This window comes from Symphalangus syndactylus, chromosome 24, assembly GCF_028878055.3.
Source record: "Symphalangus syndactylus isolate Jambi chromosome 24, NHGRI_mSymSyn1-v2.1_pri, whole genome shotgun sequence".
In the NCBI taxonomy this organism is placed as follows: domain Eukaryota; kingdom Metazoa; phylum Chordata; class Mammalia; order Primates; family Hylobatidae; genus Symphalangus; species Symphalangus syndactylus.
In genome coordinates this window covers 36,014,205-36,030,650 of record NC_072446.2, presented here as the reverse complement: position 1 = coordinate 36,030,650, position 16,446 = coordinate 36,014,205, and the positions used below count along the sequence as shown (strand labels likewise).

The 16,446-nt window shown below is 54.5% G+C and overlaps 1 protein-coding gene across 2 annotated transcripts; it reads left to right on the top strand.

The window, feature by feature from the left end:
• The first annotated feature begins 213 nt into the window (after nucleotides 1-213).
• MYL9 (myosin light chain 9) lies at nucleotides 214-8,300 on the top strand. 2 transcript variants are annotated; one of them, XM_055265178.2, is made up of 4 exons: nucleotides 214-379; nucleotides 3,665-3,874; nucleotides 6,530-6,691; nucleotides 7,575-8,300. In XM_055265178.2, exons 2-4 carry the CDS (start codon nucleotides 3,691-3,693, stop codon nucleotides 7,745-7,747), a joined length of 519 nt encoding a protein of 172 aa, XP_055121153.1. In that variant the 5' UTR covers nucleotides 214-379; nucleotides 3,665-3,690; the 3' UTR covers nucleotides 7,748-8,300. The 2 variants fall into 2 exon arrangements, with proteins under 2 accessions (XP_055121153.1, XP_063489615.1); XM_063633545.1 differs by lacking the exon at nucleotides 6,530-6,691.
• Nucleotides 8,301-16,446: the final 8,146 nt, after the last annotated feature.

Below are 16,446 nucleotides of genomic sequence, written 5' to 3'. Positions count from 1 at the left end.
AGGCCTCTGGGCCCTGGACGTTCCACTTGCCTCTCTGGAGGGGAAGGGGTGGCCCAGAGCGAACCCCCACACTCCCTCTCCCATTGCCTGCTCACCCCATCACCTCCCCTCCCTACAAGGCCCTCTGTGCAGCCCGGGCTGGCACAGCAAGGAAGGGGGGTTCACCCCAGAGCGCCCCCGCCTGCCAGCCCGTGGGCCGAGGCCAAATAAGGCCGGACGGCAGCCGAGGGCCCCCGGACCCCGCCCGCGGCCCCGCCCCGCGCACATTCTTCTGCCTTGTAAGGCCCGGCCGCCACGCCCCGCCCCCGCCTGAAGTCCGGACCCGACGGCCGGCCCAGTTCCACGCACCCAGCGAGCCCAAGCGCCTTCTCCGCACCAGGTGGGATCCAGGGCCCCGGGGTCTTGAGAACGGGCCTAATGGCCCAGGGCTGGAGATGAGGGGTGGCCCGGGCCCGACCCGGCTGTCACGGGCGGGCAGAGGCGGGCCCCACAGACTGGGACGTGGTAGGGTCTGTTGGGCACGGACCGCGGGGTGAGCTGGGGCAGCGAGTTTGCTGGGGGCCCACAGGGACTCTGGCCAGGGGCCGGGTAGCAGGAAGGCTGTTCTGGCCTCTGAGAAGCAGTGGTCCTGCGGCAAGGGAAGGCCATCGTCCAGGCCCTGCCCCTTTGCTGAGGAGCTGGGGACACTAAGCCCAGAGCTCCGGGGGGGGGGGGGGGGCTGGGGAGCCCGGGTACAAGGGTGCTGGGGAGGGGGTTGCGGTCGCCAATTCCCCCTGGCCCAGTAAAGGCATGTGTGTCACAGATGGAGGAACAGCCCTGTGGGACTCCATTCCCCCACAGCATCCGTGTCCCCTCCCCATCTCCCATCCCCACACCCTGGGCCAGGGGAAAGGGACGGAGACCAGGGGGCCCTTCCAACACAGCCAGTGCTGTATGCAGGGACCCGGGCTTCCCCTCTCTGGGTCATCTCGCCTGTGGGTGGGGAAGGTCTGCGGAGGGCCCTGATGGACTCACCCCTAGGGGGCAGGATGAGGACTCTGATCCCTGCTCTTCTCAGCCCTCCAGCTGCTCTAAGGAGGAGCCTCAGATGAGGTGCACTGAGAAGGAGGCATCTGCCCTGCCTAGCTCCAGGGGCTGGAGGTCATGGGGGCACTGCCCTGTGCTGGCTTCAGCCCAGCCTCTTCTGTTATGGTGGGAATCTGGACACCAGGATGGGGGGCATGGCATCTAGTCACATCCAGGCCAAGTATCAGTGCTGACCCCTGGTGTCTACGACACCTGAAGAGGGATGAGATGGCCCCAGAACTAAAGGCCCCACCCATGCCTGCCCCTCGCCCCTCCACCAGTTCTAGAAGGCACCTCTGGACACACAGAGCCCTTTCCCACTCCGCTGCCACAGGCCCGCCTGAGGACCGGGGCTCCCTGTTTTGTTCAAGCCTCGAGGGCACCAGGAGCCAAGTTTGCTCTCCACTGACCCAAACCTAGCCCAGGAATCCTGGCTTTCAGGTGGCCCCTCCCCTTCTCATGGGCACTCCACTCCCCTTCTGGGGCCTGTTTTCCTAGCTGCACCATGGGGGGCACCCCTGCCTCCACCCACCACTTCCCACAATTGCTGGTGTGGACGTGGCGGCCTTGTGCAAGCCCTTAAGTACAGTGCTCCCAGCCACGCCATGGCAGAGAGTGCAGACTGGGTGGCCATGAAGGCAGAGGGGCCCAGCTGGGCTCAGACCCAGCTGTGGGTGGCCTGGCCATGCCTGCCCTAGAGCTTCGCGGAGCGTGGTGGGGACAGTGATGGCCATCACTGTTGGGCGCAGTGCACTGCCCCTCTGCATGCAGCCTTCTGTGGGCGCCAGGAGTCAAAGTTCCCGAGAACACTGGACTCAGGGAAGGACTAGGCCCCTCTAAAGCACGGGAGAGGAGGGGGCTGGCATGTGGGGACAATGGCACTCCCAACTAGATCATGGGTGAGAAGGACTTCTACCTTTCTGAACCATGCAAGAAACACTGAGGGCTGGGTGTGTCGGTCCGTGGGACACGGGCAGCCACTGTCTCATGACTACAGGCAGTGATGGCCCTGGGGACCAGCTGGGGGGGCTGGCCAGGATCCCAGTCCAGGATTGACGATCTCAAAGGCCAAGGACAGAGAATGACTTCAACAGAGTCATGGGAGGAAGGCCTGGAAACAGCTCGAGTTGCAACCACACAGCTTGGGGTGAACAACAGGCACAGCAGGCTTCCTGGAGGCCCTGGGCCCGGGGGGTTCGGGCAGAGGGAAGAGGGGCCGCAGTCCTGGAACCTCAGCCAGGCCCACTGCCCCAGCCGAGGGAAGGAGGCACTGGGTCTTCAGGCGCATATCCCCACAAGCCATGGCAAGCGTTCAGGGAAAGAGTCCCAGGCCTGGTCTCAGTTTCCCCATCTGTACAGTGGAAGCAGCAGACTGGCCGTAGTTGCCTTCATACAGTCATTCATCAAACAAGCATCTGTTAGCCCAACTGTGGCCTGGGATTGGTGTAAACTGGGGGATCTATGCTGGCCCACAAGGGAGAGAGATCTTTAAATGTTTACTGTGGAAGCAAGGGTGCAGGGAACAGCTCCCCAGGAGAGGGGGCGGTCTCAAGAACTGGGCTGGAGAAGAAAGAGCACAGGGGAGGAGGGGAACACAGAGGAAAGCCTGGGAGTGTCCAGGGAACTGCAGAGGTCAGAACGGCAGGATTGTGGGTCACAAGAGGGACACCACGAGGACTGTCAGAGAGGCCAGGAGGGACTCACACAGGGCCTCGAATGCCAGGATGAGGGACCCAGACTTGCTCTGAGGGGCGGCAGGAACCTTTAAGGGCTTCAAAATGACAGGTGTAGGTCAGGGTCTGTATGGGACAGAAGAGGCCAGCTGGAGACTAAGAAGCCAGGTCTAAGCAAGGGTGAAGAAGCTGGGGTTCTCAGCCCAAGCAAGCCTCATACCCCGTTAAGTACTGGGGAGTGAGAACAAGGAGTGGGACCCAGGATCAGTCTGTGACCACTCACCACTAGGGGGCTAGTCAAGCTCCCTGAGGTGGACAGGCGGGGGTTTGACTGCCCAGAGCCTCCTAGAACCTCAGGCAGGCAGCAGAGGGATGGAGTGGGAGAGTGAGGAACGGCAGGAATGCAGGACTGCTGATCCAGCTCCTTCCTGCGGGGCCAGGGAGCCTGGATGGCAGCCCAGGAGAGCCCTCACTGACTCCCACGAGTGTGGACCCACCTTGTCACTTGGAAAGAGAGAGGGACAGTGTAAATGCTATTAAGGATTAAAGGAGATAAAGCATGGTAATTGCTGGCACCAAGCCCAATCCTAAGTGTTTTACCCAAACAGTCACAGCCAAAATAGCTGACTCCATGCCCGGCGCTGTTCCAGGAGCTCTCGGGCACTGAGTCAGTTAATCCCTACTGCTGGGCACTCCTCATGTCTCCAGTCCCAGATGAAGACTTTCGGGCTCAGAGAGGTAGAGGAAGTTGTTCAGAATCACACAGCCACACTTGTCTGCTTTTGTGAAGAACTGGGTGGTGGGAGCCCCAAATCCGTGGGCAGCCTTGAATGCCAGGCCCAAGTGCTAAAAGCCAGTCTGGGGGAGGCAGGAAGATTCCCTGGCCCAGAGTCATAGGGCCACCCGACCCCCACCCCTTCCTGCAGGAAAGCCCCACCCACCAGAAGCCAAGATGTCCAGCAAGCGGGCCAAAGCCAAGACCACCAAGAAGCGGCCACAGCGGGCCACATCCAATGTCTTCGCAATGTTTGACCAGTCCCAGATCCAGGAGTTTAAGGAGGCTTTCAACATGATTGACCAGAACCGTGATGGCTTCATTGACAAGGAGGACCTGCACGACATGCTGGCCTCGCTGGGTGAGCTGGGACAGGGACAGGGGTGAGATGGATGAGGCCAGGCAGGCTCTGCCAATCATTTACAGGGCACCTCCTGTGTAGTGAGACATGTGGTGTCCACCTTAGAGAATAGTTGCCATTACTTAGTCGTTCAACAGGGAAACTAAAGCACAAAGCAGGTCCGCCACAGGGTCTGAACGTAGACAGGCTGACTCCACAGTGGGCCTGTCTTGGGCAGATTTGTGCACTGGGCTGCCAGGTATCATTTCATTTAAAGAAAGGGGTCAGCTGGCCAGGCACTGTGGCTCACGCTTGTAATCCCAGCATTTTGGGAGGCCAAGGCAGGCGGATCACGAGGTGAGAAGATCGAGATCATCCTGGCTAACATGGTGAAACCCCATCTCTATTAAAAATACAAAAACTAGCCGGGCGTGGTGGCGGGCGCCAGCTACTTGGGAGGCTGAGGCAGGAGAATGGTGTGAACCTGGGAGGCGGAGCTTGCAGTGAGCCAAGATCACACCACTGCACTCCAGCTTGGGTGACAGAGCAAGACTCCGTCTCAAAAAAAAAAAAAGAAAGGGGTCAGCATCTAAATGAATGTGTGAACTGAAGGCTGCTCACTGCACAGATGGGGAAACTGAGGCCTAGAGGGGAGGCCAGACCAGCTCCCCTCCTTCAGAGGTCACCCATCCCAGGCTCTCATAGCCTCTCTGGTCCCAGTGACTTCCTCAGGATCAGGACCTTAGAACTAACAGGGTACAAAAATCAAGTCCAATTCTCTGCTGCAGATGGGGAGACACAGGCCTAGAGGCAAGGTCTCCAGAGACCATGCCCAGGCCACGGGCCTGCCCCAACATCCCTCCCAAAGTACTGGCCACAGCCAGCCACTCTCAGCCCAGTTCCCACGTACCCCTCATGCCGAGTGACAGCATCCAGACCAGACACTGCCTGGGGGAGGGAGAGTCCAGGACCAGAGGACACAGCCCCGTGACAGTCAAGCCTCGAGATTTGAGGCCAGAGAGTCAGTCCCTGGTACGGGCCTGTGCACTTTCCTCTTCCTGTGAAATGGGGCCACGGCCCTGACGTTTACCCACGAGGCACTGGGCGGGAGAACCAGGCAACCCTGAGTGGGAGAACTGACAGCACGCTGCCCCCGGCCCTGAGCACCAAACCTCTCCCAGCTTCCGGCCAGGCTCGCTTGAAGGCTTCCTCCCTGAGGAGGTCACCTGGCAGGAAGTAAGCCCCAGGGTTCTTTTTTTTTTTCCCCCGAGACAAAGTCTCACTCTGTTGCCCAGGCTGGAGTGGCACCATCTCGGCTCACTGCAACCTCTGTCTCCCGGGTTCAAGAGATTCTCCTGCCTCAGCCTCCCCAGTAGCTGGGATTACAGATATGTGCCATGATGCCTGGCTAATTTTTGTATTTTTAGTACAGACAGGGTTTTGCCATGTTGGCCAGGCTGGTCTCAAACTCCGGAGCCCGCCTTGGCCTCCCAAGTACTGGGATTACAGGCGTGAGCCACCACGCCTGGCCAACTCCAGGGTTCTTATCTGGGGCCTTCCCAGCTTCGTGGAAGGGACTGAGGCCTGGTGAGAGAAGAGGCTGGCCTTAAGTACCCCAGTGTCCTGGCGTCACAGCTCCTCTTGGGCCTCAGCTTCCCTGGCCATCCCAGGGGGACACAGTGGGGTGTGTGAGGCTCAGGGACATGAAAACTTCCTATTTCCAAGGCCACATCCTGCATCCAGGCCCCTGAACCCCTGAGACTTCATGACAGCCCTGGGTGTCCACCCAGAAAAACATGCACTGTGTTTGTAGCTCGCATCCATGGGTCTGCAGATGAGTCACACCCTCATCTTCAAATTAAAAACAAGAACAGCAAATAATAATGATAATAATAAGCCCTGCAGGTATTATCTTAAATCTCAAAGCAATCCTATTGAACAGATGCAATTATTCCCACTTTACAAACAAGGAAACTGAGGCTCAGAGCGGTTAAGTAATTTTCCCAAGGTCACACAGCTACCAAGTAGTTAGTGGGACTGCAGTAGAAACCCAGCAGTTGATTCCAGTCCATAGGCCTGTGCCAGTCATTGTTATGGGCCTTTTGCAACTACTTATTGTCTTCAAAATTCCCCTAAGAGATGGGGAAAACCAAGGTGCACAACTAGGATCCAAACCCAGGCCTGTCTGACAGCAAAGCACTGTGTCTGGACTTTGGAGTTAGGCTGCCTGGGTTCAAATGCCAGGTCTACTCAAGTCTCCTCCTTACTTGCTGTCTGACCCTGGACAAGTCACCTGGCCTCTCTGTGCCTCAGCTTCCATACCTGTGAAGTGGGTAAGAATGCTGACTTCACAGGGTGCTGAAAGTTAAATGCAATAAGGCACATGGTCGACCAGCCACAGTGAGCAGTCTGCAGAGGGTTATTTTTATTACACTTCAGTGAGCACTGCCAGCTGCTGACATCCAGGACACAGGAGGAAACTGGTGGAAGCAGCCAGGGACTCCCAGCGCCCACTGCTGTGGCTGCCCTAGAGCCGTGCTTTCCAGTTCACAAAACCCACTACCTCCCGTCTCACACAGAGCTGTGAAGGGCAGGGGTGGGGGACAGGGGTGCAAGTTGTCCCAGCTGGGGACAGAGGGCCCAGGACCACAGGCTGGAACACCCCACCTGCCACAGGGAAGAACCCCACAGACGAATACCTGGAGGGCATGATGAGCGAGGCCCCGGGGCCCATCAACTTCACCATGTTCCTCACCATGTTTGGGGAGAAGCTGAACGGCACGGACCCCGAGGATGTGATTCGCAACGCCTTTGCCTGCTTCGACGAGGAAGCCTCAGGTCCGTGGCGCCCCCTACCACCACCCTGCATGCAAGTGGACCAGGGCCACCCCAGGCATTCAGTGCCTCTGCCCCTAAGGGCCAGAATAGACATCACCCATCTCCCAGGTTCTGTCACCAGAACTATAAAAGCCAGGCCACCTCATTGTCACCGCAAAGGCTAGGCCAGAACAGCCCATGCCCCAAGACTCCTGCCTTCACGATCTCCCCCGCTGGCCCAATGCACATTCTCCATCTGTTTTAGACCTTTCCAGAAATCAAACCATTTCATGCCTTTCTTGCCAAGAAGGTACAGAAACTGGCCCCCCTCCTCAGATCTCCTGACGGATATTCCATCCCTCAGCTCGTTTTTCCCAGGGACACGTCAGGCTGATGATGGCCATGGTAACATGGCCATGGGCCTGCACGGGCCTGACTACCTTCACAGTCCCTCACCAGAATGGCATATGTTCATCCCTGTTTTCTAGATTACACAGGCACATGGAGGTTAAGGACCTTGCCCAAAGTCACACAGCTAGGGAGAACGGGAATCAGCATTGCAACTCAGGCAGTGCAACTCCACAGCTCACGCTTAAAACAGGGCACACCCAACACCCTCTGTGTTCACAGCCTCAAGTTCCCCAAGTGACACCTCACAGACAGTCCCACTGCACAACTCCTCCCCTCGGGACCCTGGCACCCCTTCATGTGGGATGCGACACCCCTTCACGTGCACCCCACACTCCTCTTGCCACATCCTCATTCGTCAGACTGACCAGAGACTAAGATTGTATCTTCCCAGCCCCTCTAGGTCTGCAAGAGCTGCCAGGGGGCTGAGGGATGGGGCTGCTGTGTGTGTCTCAGCCCAAGTTCCTGCTCTCACTCATGCTGCCCCTGCCCGCAGGTTTCATCCATGAGGACCACCTCCGGGAGCTGCTCACCACCATGGGTGACCGCTTCACAGATGAGGAAGTGGATGAGATGTACCGGGAGGCGCCCATTGATAAGAAAGGCAACTTCAACTACGTGGAGTTCACCCGCATCCTCAAACATGGCGCCAAGGATAAAGACGACTAGGCCACCCCAGCCCCCGCCAGTCACCCTCCCCACACACACTCGTCCATACCAGCTCCCTGCCCATGACCCTCGCTAAGGGATCCCCCTTTGAGGGGTTAGGGTCCCAGCTCCCAGTGGAAGAAACAGGCCAGGAGAAGCGCGTGCCGAGCTGAGGCAGGTGTTCCCACAGTGAGTCCAGAGCCCTGGGCTGGAGTTTCTGACCCCTCCAAGGAAAGACCACCTTCTGGGGACATGGGCTGGAGGGCAGGACCTAGAGGCACCAAGGGAAGGCCCCATTCCGGGGCTGTTCCCCGAGGAGGAAGGGAAGGGGCTCTGTGTGCCCCCCAGGAAGAAGAGGCCCTGAGTCCTGGGATCCGACACCCCTTCACGTGTATCCCCACACAGATGCAAGCTCACCAAGGTCCCCTCAGTCCCCTCCCCTACACCCTGACCAGCCACTGCCGCACACCCACCCAGAGCACAGCACCCGCCATGGGAGTGTGCTCAGGAGTCGTGGGCAGCATGGACATCTGTCCCAGAGGAGGCAGAATCTCCAATAGAGGGCTGAGCACTGCTTCTGGTCTGTGTGTCTGTGGCTGGGGTGAAATAAGGGGACCCCAGGCCTGAAACCCTCTCCCACCTTCTCCTGCCATCCCCAGTTACTGCCCTGCTCCTCCCACCCTGGCCCAGGGAAGGACTGGGCGTCCTCCAGCCATATGGTCCCTGAAGCCTCTAGGGACCAGAGTCCCTAGTAAGTGGGCTGTGTGCTCAGCTGAGACCAGCAGGGGGCAGGGGACGGAGGGAATGGGCCTGGTGGCCTTCTCAGGGCTTGTGGGAAAGGGAGGACCATGGGAATCACCACAGCCAATCCCGTGGAGGGTTCCAGGCCTCTTGGGGGGCAGAGGTCAGGCCACACAGCCCTCAGGACTAGAGCTCTGGGTTCCAGAAGAACAGGGAGGCTCCAGGAACAGTGATGAGGCAGGCATCCCAGCAGCTCAGGGTTGGAGGTGGGAACGAGCGGTTTCCCAGCCCCAGGCAGATGGAGGGCGAGTTCAGCCCCAGGACCAACAGCACGGGGGCTACAGCTTTCCAAGTCCCTGTGTACGCAGGGCAGGCAGGGCCGGGACCCCTGCCACTAGTGGATGATGGGGACACTGATGGCAGTGCCTGGGGCCTAAGAGGGGCAGAAAGAGTGCTGAATGACTGAGCAGAGAGTCCAGAGGGGGAGGGACTGCCAGGGTCACCCAACAGGCCTGGGGCAGAGTGAGGGCCAGACCCACCTGACCCAAGCGAGTGGACCCAGCTTGGTCCTGAGGCCTTCTCCAGAGGTCACCCAGCGCAGGCAGCCGCAGACTCAGCAAAGGTCCCAGATCAGGGCCAAGGGGGAGCTGAGCACCAGGGGACCCTGTGCCTGACCAGGAGGCCCTAACCTCCTGCAGGCCTCAACGCCAGGCCCTGCTCAGAGCTCGGCTGAAATTCCTCATCCTGGCTCTAAACAGCCCCAAAAGTCCCTGGTATCAACTCCAGAAGGGGCGAGACCTGAACAAGTTCCAAACCAGGCCCAAATAGTATCCCAAACTCAGTCCCAACCACATTCTCACCCCCGGCAGCAGGCTGCAGGCCTCCAGCTACACACACGGCCCTGGGCAACCCTCAGCCTGGCCACCCATTCGATGCTGCCAGCCCCAAGGGTGTGGAAGGGGGGTCTCAGGGTGTCCCAGGGTACTGGCCACACATGCCCGACACCAGGGTCATAAGGTCCTCTCAGCAGAGCCACTGCAGCACCAAAGGCATTTCTGGAAGGAGGTTAGGATGCGTCATCCAGATGTCAAGCCCCAGCGTGCGATTCTGTCACAGCCCACCCCACCTTCACCCCGAGACGGAAGACGGAAGAGCTTCGCACACAGGTGGGAAGAGGTCAGGACCAGTCCAGCCTCAATGGCTTCCGAACTGGCCTGGGCGCTACTGTGAACCACAGGAAGGGAAGAGGAACGTGCGCTGGGCAGGGCAGGGCAGGACCCGCAGCACCTACAGACCAGCAGTAAAGGACCCCCGGATGGCTGGGCGCGGTGGCTCACGCTTGTAATCCCAGCACTTTGGGAGGCCGAGGCGGGCGGATCACGAGGTCAGGAGATCGAGACCACGGTGAAACCCCGTCTCTACTAAAAATACAAAAAATTAGCCGGGCGTGGTGGTGGGCGCCTGTAGTCCCAGCTACTCGGAGAGGCTGAGGCAGGAGAATGGCGTGAACCCGGGAGGCGGAGCTTGCAGTGAGCCGAGACTGCGCCACTGCACTCTAGCCTGGGCGACAGAGCAAGACTCCGTCTCAAAAAAAAAAAAAAAAAAAAAAAAGGACCCCCGGAACTTTCCAAGTCTAGCACAAAACCCAGAAGCCCCAAAGGAAAAGACTGGCAGATTTAAATGCATGAAGTCAACATTCTTTTTGTAGAGCTAAAGAAACCATAAGCAAAATTAAAAGCCAAATGCATACTGGGAGGAAATACCTGCAGCATATTTAACAAAACAAGAGTTAACACTAATCTATATAAACTTCAGTAATTGAATCAGAAAAAGACAACGCAGCAGGAAAGAAAATGGTAACATGAAAAGGAATCTCAGAAGAAATGCATATACTTCTTTTTTTTTTTTTTGAGACAGAGTCTCGCTCTTTCTCTCAGGCTAGAGTGCAGTGATGTGATCTCAGCTCACTGCAACCTCCGCCTCCCAGGTTCAAGTGATTCTCCTGCCTCAACCTCCCAAGTAGCTGGGACTACAGGCGCGCACCACCACGCCCAGCTAATTTTTGTATACTTAACAGAGACAGGGTTTCACCATGTTCGACAGGATGGTCTCCATCTCTTGACCCTGTGATCCACCCACCTTGGCCTCCCAAAGTGCTGGGATTACAGGGGTGGGCCACCACGCCCGGCCAAAATACATACACTTAATGAGAACATTTTAAATACTCACCAAATAAGTGCTCAACATCATTGTAAAACTGTAAAATTTTCTATTTTTTCCTAGTATTTGTCTAGCTTTTTGAGACTGGGTCTCTCTGTTGCTCAGGCTGGAGTGCAATGGTGTGATCATAGGTCCCTGCAGCCTAGAACTCCTGGGCTCAAGCAATTCTCCCACCTCAGCCTCCTGAGCAGCTGCTACTACAGACATGTGCCACCACGCCTGACTAATTTTTTATTTTTTGTAGAGAGAGGGTCTCGCTATGTTGCCCAGGCTGGTGTCAAACTCCTGGGCTCAAGCAATCCTCCCACCTTGGCCTCCCAAAGTGGTGAGATTACAAGTGTGAGCCACCACACCTGGCCTTGATTTTTTAATTTTTGTGGTTTTTCTTTTTTGAGACAGAGTTTCACTCTTGTTGCCCATGCTGGAGTACAATGGCATGATCTCAGCTCACGGCAACCTCCCAGGTTCAAGGGATTCTCCTGCCTCAGCCTCCTGAGTACCTGGGATCACAGGCACCCGCCACCACGCCTGTATAACTTTTTGTATTTTTAGTAGAGAGGGGGTTTCACTATGTTGGCCAGGCTGATCTCAAACTCCTGACATCAGGTGATCCACCTGCCTTGGCCTACGAAAGTGCTGCGATTACAGGCATGTGCCACCGCACCTAGCCAATTTTTAAATTTTTGGTAGAGATGGGGTCTCACTTTGTTGCCTGGGCTGGCCTCAAACTCTTGGCCTCAAGTGATCCTCCTGCCTCAGCCTCCCAAGTAGCTAAGACTACAAACGCATACCACCACACCTGACAGATTCCTTTTAATTCCTCCAAAGGCTAGCACTTTTAAAACATTAGAAATTCCATTTATTTTCTGAAAATTTTTGTGTTCTGGCAGCCTCATTAGACCCTATAAAAGAATCAAAATGAATCTTAAACTTTTTTTTTTGAGATGCAGTTTTACTCTGTCACCCAGAATGGAGTGCAGTGGTGTGATCTCAGTTCACTGCAACCTCAGCCTCTCAAGTTCAAGTGATTCTCCTGCCTCAGCTCCCCAAGTAGCTGGGATTACGGGCACACACCACCATGCTCAGCTAATTTTGTATTTTTAGTAGAGCTGGGGTTTCACCATGTTGGTCAGGCTGGCCTTGAACTCCTGACCTCAGGTGATCTACCCACCTCTGCCTCCCAAAGTGCTGGGATTACAGGTGTGAGCCACAGCAACCGGCCTAGATCTTAAAATTTAAGAGACATTATAATTTAATTTGATATACTATGGTGGTAGAAAAATATTTCAAACTCATATAGACACAGAGACTTGGAAGCTTCAGTTCTACAATCTCATTCATGTATCAAGTTAAACCAAAAAACACAGAAACTCACTGATCCACATCTCAATGGGCTTTCTCCTTTCAGTGTTTCCTTAAGTGACTTGAGATCACGAACATACAAAATAACGACCAAAAAAACCTAACAAATCAGGTTTCCTGTCATCTCTCTCTAGATAAAAAACAGACCCCCACCGTACTGATGGAGATAAACTAAGAGATCATAAAATCATTGTTGCCAGCTATGAGAAACAGCTTGGTTAAGAGCCAGAAACAAAACAGAGAATCAGGCCAGCCGCGGTGGCTCACGACTGTAATCCCAGCACTTTGGGAGGCCGGGGCAGGCAGATCATATGAGGTCAGGAGTTCGAGACTAGCCTGGCCAACACGGTGAAACCTCGTCTCCACTAAACATACAAAAATTAGCCAGGTGTGGTGGCACACACCTGTAGTCCCAGCTACTCAGGAGGCTGAGGCAGGAGAATCACTTGAACCCGGGAGGTGGAGACTGCAGTGAACTGAGATCGTGCCACTGCACTCCAGCCTGGGCAACAGAGTGAGACACCATCTCAAAAAAAGAAAAGAGGCTGGGGTGGGAGGATCGCTGGAAACCAGAAGTTCAAGGCTACACTGAGCTATGATTGCGCCACTGCACACCAGCCTGGGTGACAGAGGGAGACTCTGTCTCTAAAAGTATATAAATAAATAAACAAAAAAGGAAAGATAGACAGATGGGGGAAAACACCAGAGTCCATGAAAGTATTTTGTTGTTGTTGTTGTTCTTTTTTGAGACGAAGTCTCACTCTGTCACCCAGGCTGGAGTACAGTGGTGTGATCTCGGTTCACGACAATCTCCACCTCCTGGGTTCAAGCGATTCTCCTGCCTCAGCCTCCAGACTAGCTGGGATTACAGGCACGCACCACCACACCCAGCTAACTTTTATATTTTTAGTAGAGACTGGGTTTCACCATGTTGGCCAGGCTGGTCTCGAACTTCTGACCTCAGGTGATCTACCCACTTCGTCCTCCCAAAGTGCTGAGATTACAGGCGTGAGCCACCATGCCTGACCTTACTGTATTGTTTTTTGGTGGCATTGTTATTTTTATTGGTTTTTTCTTTTTTTGAGATGGAGTTTCACTCTTGTTGCCCAGGCGGGAGTGCAATGGCACAATCTCGGCTCACCGCAACCTCCACCTCCTGAGTTTAAGCGATTCTCCTGCTTCAGCCTCCTGAGTAGCTGGGATTACAGGCATGCACCACTATGCCTGGCTAATTTTTATTTTAAGTAGAGTCGGGGTTTCACCATGTTGATCAGACTGGTCTCGAACTCCCAACCTCAGGTGATCTGCCTGCCTCGGTCTCCCAAAGTGCTGGGATTACAGGCATGAGCCACTGCGCTGCTCATTTTTTTTTTTTTTTTCTGTAGAGGCAGTCTCCCTATGTTGCCCAGACTGATCTCAAATTCCTGGGCTCAAGTGATCCTCCTGCCTCGTGATATTTTCTATCTGAAGTTGGTTGAATGCAGAACTTGCAGATATGAAGGGACAACTGTAGTCAGAAAGAAAAGCAAATTAAAAATAAGAAGCCACTTTATGCCCATCAGACTGTCAAAATTTGGAGAGAGGGTTGATACCATTGGAAAAGATGCAGAGAATCCTAAGGTATGCGCAATGGGAGGACAGACTGGTACACCAGTGCAGGACAGCAACCATGCAGCATCTGTGAGGAAGCAAATCCCTTCTGATGCAGCAACTCCACACTTGGAAACGTATACCAGAGGAATTGTGCATAGGCCCAGAAGGGGCAGGAACAGTTCACTGAGGCAGCACTGACAGTAGCAGGGAACTGGAGGGAACCTACGTATCTATCAAGAAGAAAATCAGCAAGTGAAACGTGATGAACGGATACTGTGGATACCATGCAGCACTCAATGTCCACACCTCAACAGAGCTGCATATTAAAAGCAATATGAGGGAGAAAAGACATAGGATGAGAGTATCGCCCAAGAACTTCAGTGTAATTTTAAAACATGCAGACTTAACCACTGCAGAATTGTCCAAGGGACTCTTCATACATAGCCAAGGACCCATTCAAAACCCTGAAGAGTGGATTCCTAGGGTGGGGTGGGGCTTAGAGGTGGTGCCTGGGGACATATTGATGGCCTTGTGTCCTGAATGCAGTGTGTCATATGCAAGTGAGGAGGACAAGGAAGAGATGGGGCCACCCTGACTGGGAAGAGAGAAAGAGTGAAGCTTATATGATAGTACCTGAAATTAACAGGGTCCTACCTGATGAATAAACCTCAATAAGGACAAGCATGGATGGAGAAAGGACACAAGAACTGATTGAGGTTTATCTGGAATTCAGGAGGAACCCTGGTCATCACCCTTAACTGATGAAAAAACAAAGCCAATTGCCCAGGCGCAGTGGCTCACGCCTGTACTCCCAGCACTTTGGAAGGCTGAGGCGGGTGGATCATCTGAGGTCGGGAATTCGAGACCAGCCTGACCAACATGGAGAAACCCTATCTCTACTAAAAATACAAAATTAGCCGGGCATGGTGGTGCATGCCTGTAATCCCAGCTACTGGGGATGCTGAGGCAGGAGAATCGCTTGATCCTGGGAGGCGAAGGTTGCAGTGAGCAGAGATCGCGCCACTGCGCTCCAGCCTGGGCAACAGAGCGAAACTCTATCGCAAAAAAAGAACAAAGCCAAACTGAAGGAGGGACTTTGCCCATGGTCTCAGGGCTAGAGAATGGGACAAGGTAAGGAGAAGGACGTGGAGCCAGATGGGATGCACCGGAAATGCCCAGTGAGATCTTTTTTTTTTTTTTTGGAACAGTCTCTCTTTGTCGCCCAGAATGGAGTACAATGGTGCGATCATGGTTCACTGCAGCCTTGACCCCCTGGGCTCAAGCAATCCTCCTGCCTCAGTCCCCACAAGTAACTGTGACTACATGTGTGCGCCACCACACCTGGCTAATTCTTGTATTTTTTGTAGACACGGGGTTTCATCATGTTGCCCAAGCCGGCATACAATATTTTTAATCATTCTGTGCACAATACAAAGTTTTGACTGTGACCCGCCACACGTGGTGAATTAATGGAATAGTCCACTCGTGGCGTCATGTTGGTGCTCCAAACGTTTCAAATTTTGGAGCATTTCGGACTTTGGATTTTCAGATCAGGAATGTTCAACATGTATAAAGTAACAAAACACACAGGATTTGCTGGCAACTGAGGCCCCATTCAATAAATATAATGGTGGAAAAGCAAATACGAGAACTGCATCCAAGCAAATAACAGCAACTAAAAAGCAAGCCACGATGCAAAAAATATACTGAAGGAATTCCTACCCAGCACCTGCAGCAAAAGTCAACAAAATCTGGCACAAAGCCACAAAACCCAGATATGATGTTGCCACACCTCACCACTAGGGGACAACGAAGGTCACCCAGCGAATTTGGGCCGCGATGCTCAGAATTCCTGGCCCTGTCTGCTTTCCCAGACAACGGATGGCCTCTTTGGCACCTGTAAGGTCCCCCAGGCTGCAAGACGCCAGAAAGCAATCTCAAGGGACCAGCAGCCCCATGCCTATGAAGCCCTCAAGAGCCTAAACCAGCCTGGGGTGCCCAAGGGCCCCACTTTGCACCATTCTTTTCCATCCACAATATGAGCATTTTTTTTTTTTTTTTTTTTTGAGACGGAGTCTTTCTCTGTCCCCCAGGCTGGAGTGCAGTGGCGCGATCTCGGCTCACTGCAAGCTCCGCCTCCCGGGTTCACGCCATTCTCCTGCCTTAGCCTCCGGATTTGCTGGGACTACAGGTACCTGCCAACACGCCCGGCTAATTTTTTGTATTTTTAGTAGAGACAGGGTTTCACCGTGTTAGCCAGGATGGTCTCGATCTCCTGACCTCATGATCCGCCCGCCTCGGCCCCCCAAAGTGCTGGGATTATAGGCTTGAGCCACCGCGCCCGGCAATATGAGCATGTTATAAGATGGTAAGGAAGGCTAGCCATGGTGGCTCACACCTGTAATCCCAGCACTTTGGGAAGCTGGGGCAGGCGGATCACTTGAGGTCATGAGTTCCAGACCAACTTGGCCAACGTGGTGAAATCCCGTCTCTACTAAAAATACAAAAATTAGCTGGGCATGGTGGCAGGCTCCTGTAATCCCAGCTACTAGGGAGTCTGAGACAGGAGAATCACTTGAACCTGGGAGGCGGAGGTTGCAGTGAGTGGAGTACCCGGGCAACAGAGCAAGACTCAGTCTCAAAAAAAAAAAAAAAAAAAAAAAAAAAAAAAAAAAGGAAAAAGGCCAGGCGCGGTGGTGCATGTCTGTAATCCCAGCACTTTGGGAGGCTGAGGCAGTTGGATCGCCTAAGGTCAGGAGTTCAAGATCAAGCCTGACTAACATGGTGAAACCCCGTCTCTACTA